The 3,193-nt window shown below is 34.1% G+C and overlaps 2 protein-coding genes across 2 annotated transcripts; both read left to right on the forward strand.

Annotated features, from left to right (window-relative positions):
• On the forward strand, positions 1 to 326 carry Gasu_64080 (uncharacterized protein; the record flags this gene model as incomplete). Its single annotated transcript, XM_005702396.2, has 1 exon — positions 1 to 326. A coding segment is annotated over one exon (277 nt), but the record flags the coding sequence as incomplete, so codon positions are not given.
• A 2,244-nt stretch (positions 327 to 2,570) lies between these two features.
• On the forward strand, positions 2,571 to 2,981 carry Gasu_64090 (uncharacterized protein). Its single transcript, XM_005702397.1, has one exon. It carries the CDS (start codon positions 2,575 to 2,577, stop codon positions 2,944 to 2,946), a length of 372 nt encoding a protein of 123 aa, XP_005702454.1. The 5' UTR covers positions 2,571 to 2,574; the 3' UTR covers positions 2,947 to 2,981.
• The last annotated feature ends 212 nt before the right edge of the window (positions 2,982 to 3,193 follow it).

The following is a 3,193-nucleotide window of genomic DNA, read 5'->3' on the forward strand; positions in this document are numbered from 1 at the left end:
TCCCCTCCCACTCATTTTACCCCATGGCATTTTCAAATCACAATTGCCCATCCACATTTCGAGTTGCCCCATTTCCAATTTGGCCCCCATTCTTCCCCTCACTCATTTTCCCCCATGCACATTTTCCAATTCACAATTGACCCCCATCCCTCTTCCACTTTCAATTGGCCCCTTTTTTCCCCATTCCCTCCAAGACAATTTTCAAACCAAAGTTGCACTATCATCCTTTACCCGCAATCGACCATTGCGTTCCCCCATAAAACTTAATAAACCCTAATATAACTTAATATAACTTAATATAACTTAATAAACATAACATAAGAAAATTGAACTTCGTGACATTACACAATTACTCTACTTTTGAAAAAGTAAAGTTATTGCAATTTTTGGTTTTCTCGGTTTACTTCTATTATTTTTATTTCTAAACTGTATCCTACTTATTATTTTTGGACATCTTTTGATTCCTTAAATGCAACTTCTTTTTGTGTATCATTTAAAATTGTATCTTATCGCTCGCATAGATTGGTATCTATTTTGCAATTTATTGATGTTTTAAAATTAAATTTTTAAGTTATTGTATGATTCTTATCTTTTTTGTTTATGTTAAGATTAATTTTAGTTTATTATTTTTAGTAACTATTTTGAAACAAAAAATTATCTTCTATTGCCCATTAAGCAGCTACTTTATTATTTATGTATTGTAAAAAATTTTTTTTACTATATTCAACGTATTGTGTCGAAATAGAATTTACTTTGAAACATTGACATATAAGCGTTGAAAATCAAAGCGGTAATAAATTTTTTTATTTTTTCAATGTTTTAATTAACCATAGTATTTTGTTAGCATAGTTTTATTACGTTTAAAAAAGATTATTTTGGACTGAGGTTCTACTATGGAAATATAGAAATATTATATGAACAGTATGTCGTCAATCTTACTACTACCTCCATCTCATAAAATATAATTGAAGGTCAACTTTTTATCTTCTACTTTTAAAATTTGAATCCCTCTAACACTCTTCTGGTATTTTCTTAGCTTCCTCAATTCAAATTACTCTGTCCTTTTCATACACTGTCCTTGCAATTTTCAATACTTCTTCCCATTCCAATTTACCCATTCTTCCCCCACCACTCATAATGATAAATCTCAAATCTAAATCGCTGTTGGGTTGGCCCCCCTTTCTTCCCAATTGCAATTGGCCCGCAATCCTTACCCTCAACTTATTTTCCCTCATGGCAATTTCCAAATCACAATTGCCCATCCACTTTTCGAGTTGACCCCTCTCTAAATTGGCCCATTCTTCCTCCCACTGATTTTCCACCATGCACATTTTCCAAATCACAATGGCCCATCCACATTTCGAATTGACCCCTCTTTAGATTGGCCCCAATCCTTCCTCCCCTCCCTCTCATTTTCCACCATGCACATTTTCCAAATCACAATGGCCCATCCACATTTCGAATTGACCCCTCTCCAAATTTGCCCATTCTTCCCCCCACCATTTTCCCCCACGGCATTTTCCAAATCACAATCGCCCATCCACATTTCGAATTGACCCCTCTCCAATTTGGCCCCAATCCTTCTCCAACTCATTTTCCCCATGGCAATTTCTAAATCACAATTGACCCCCAACCCTCTTCCACTTCCAATTGGCCCCCTTTTTCCCCTTATCCACACACTCCCCCATGACAATTTTCAAACCAAAGTTGCACCACCATCCATTACCCGCAATCGACAATTTCATTCACCCATACATACTCTCTCATAAAATGACAAATTACCAAATGCAATTCTTTGTCTTTTTCAGTTCGTTCATTATTTTTTTGCGCCATTTTACTTAATCACTTTAAATATGTGTATTTCTTTGAATAAAAATCTTTCTTTCTATACTTTCGACGACTATGTTCTCTTTTTTTATTGGTTAGTTTTCACTTTTTTTGTTATTAACTTTTAACAAAAATAATCCTTGCATTTATTGTGTATTTGTAGTATTTGTGTGTCAAGGTTGCTATAAAATTTTACTTATTATCTTTATTTTTATTGTGTATATTTTTAGTAAATATTGTAAAACTAAACTAAAAATTATTTATTTTTGTCAATTTAGTGGAGAATTAACAAATATAGTCTTTAGAAATTAATTCTTTTTTTGCTTTGTTGAGTTTTATGTGATTATATAATAATTACTTTGAACATTTAATTGTAACAGTTAAAAAGTAAGTCAATGATTAAATTTTTTTTATAATGTTTTCAACGTTTCAATTAACTATATTAAATTGTCATTATATTTTCTTTAGAAATTTAATAAGAAGATTATTTTAGAGTAAAAATGTATTATGAAAACATGGAAACATTATGTAAACAGCATGTAATTGAACTTCCTACTACTACTATCTCATAAAGTTTAACTGACGTTCAAATTTCAATCTTTTTTGCTTTTCGAATTGGAATTTTTCAAACACCCTTCCTATATGGATTCTCCCAAGACTTTCAATTCACACTCAGTTCTCTTTGCACACTGTCCTCAATTTTAAATGCCCCCATTTCTAATTTACCCATTCTTCCCTGCATCCATAATGGCAATTTTCAAATCAACACAATTGCCTTTCGGTTGGCCCCTCTTCTCCAATTTCCTCACACCCCTTTCCCCCAACCATTTTCCCCCATCGCAATTTCCCCTTCCATCTCCAAATGGGCCCATTCTTCCCCAGCCCACCACAATGGCAATTTCCAAATCACGATCACCTTGGGGTTGGCCCAAATTAGCCCCTTTCCCCACCCATTTTCCCCTTGGCAATTTCCCCACTCTCTCCCATTTCCAATTTACCCATTCTTCCCCACCCCACACCCAGAATGGCAATTTTCAAATCAAAATTGCGCGGGCACATTCCCAATCGGCCCCTCTTTCCAAATTGCCCATCTTTCCCATTAGCAGAAAAAATCACTAAAAAGTGTGTATTGTATACTGGCACTCAACATATTATGCAGAATCAGACCCAATAGCAAAATCAAAATCCTCATCTAACAGAATACGAATAGCAATATAATCCAACAATTAGTTATCTGTAAAAAGAATGCACTTGAATGAGTTGTGGTCAACGACTTGTTTTATAGTAAAAGCTATCTGCAGCTATGAAAAGAGAATGTAGGGATTTTCTCTCATTATGATTCTTGCCAAACAAACTATCAACTAGG

The sequence above is a fragment of the Galdieria sulphuraria genome (assembly GCF_000341285.1).
Source record: "Galdieria sulphuraria unplaced genomic scaffold scaf_225, whole genome shotgun sequence".
NCBI lineage: Eukaryota > Rhodophyta > Bangiophyceae > Galdieriales > Galdieriaceae > Galdieria > Galdieria sulphuraria.

Bases quoted from the DNA above. Each gene is read 5' to 3' on its own strand.
- Gasu_64090 (XM_005702397.1), top strand. From the start codon at position 2,575: ATGGCAATTTTCAAATCAACACAATTGCCTTTCGGTTGGCCCCTCTTC.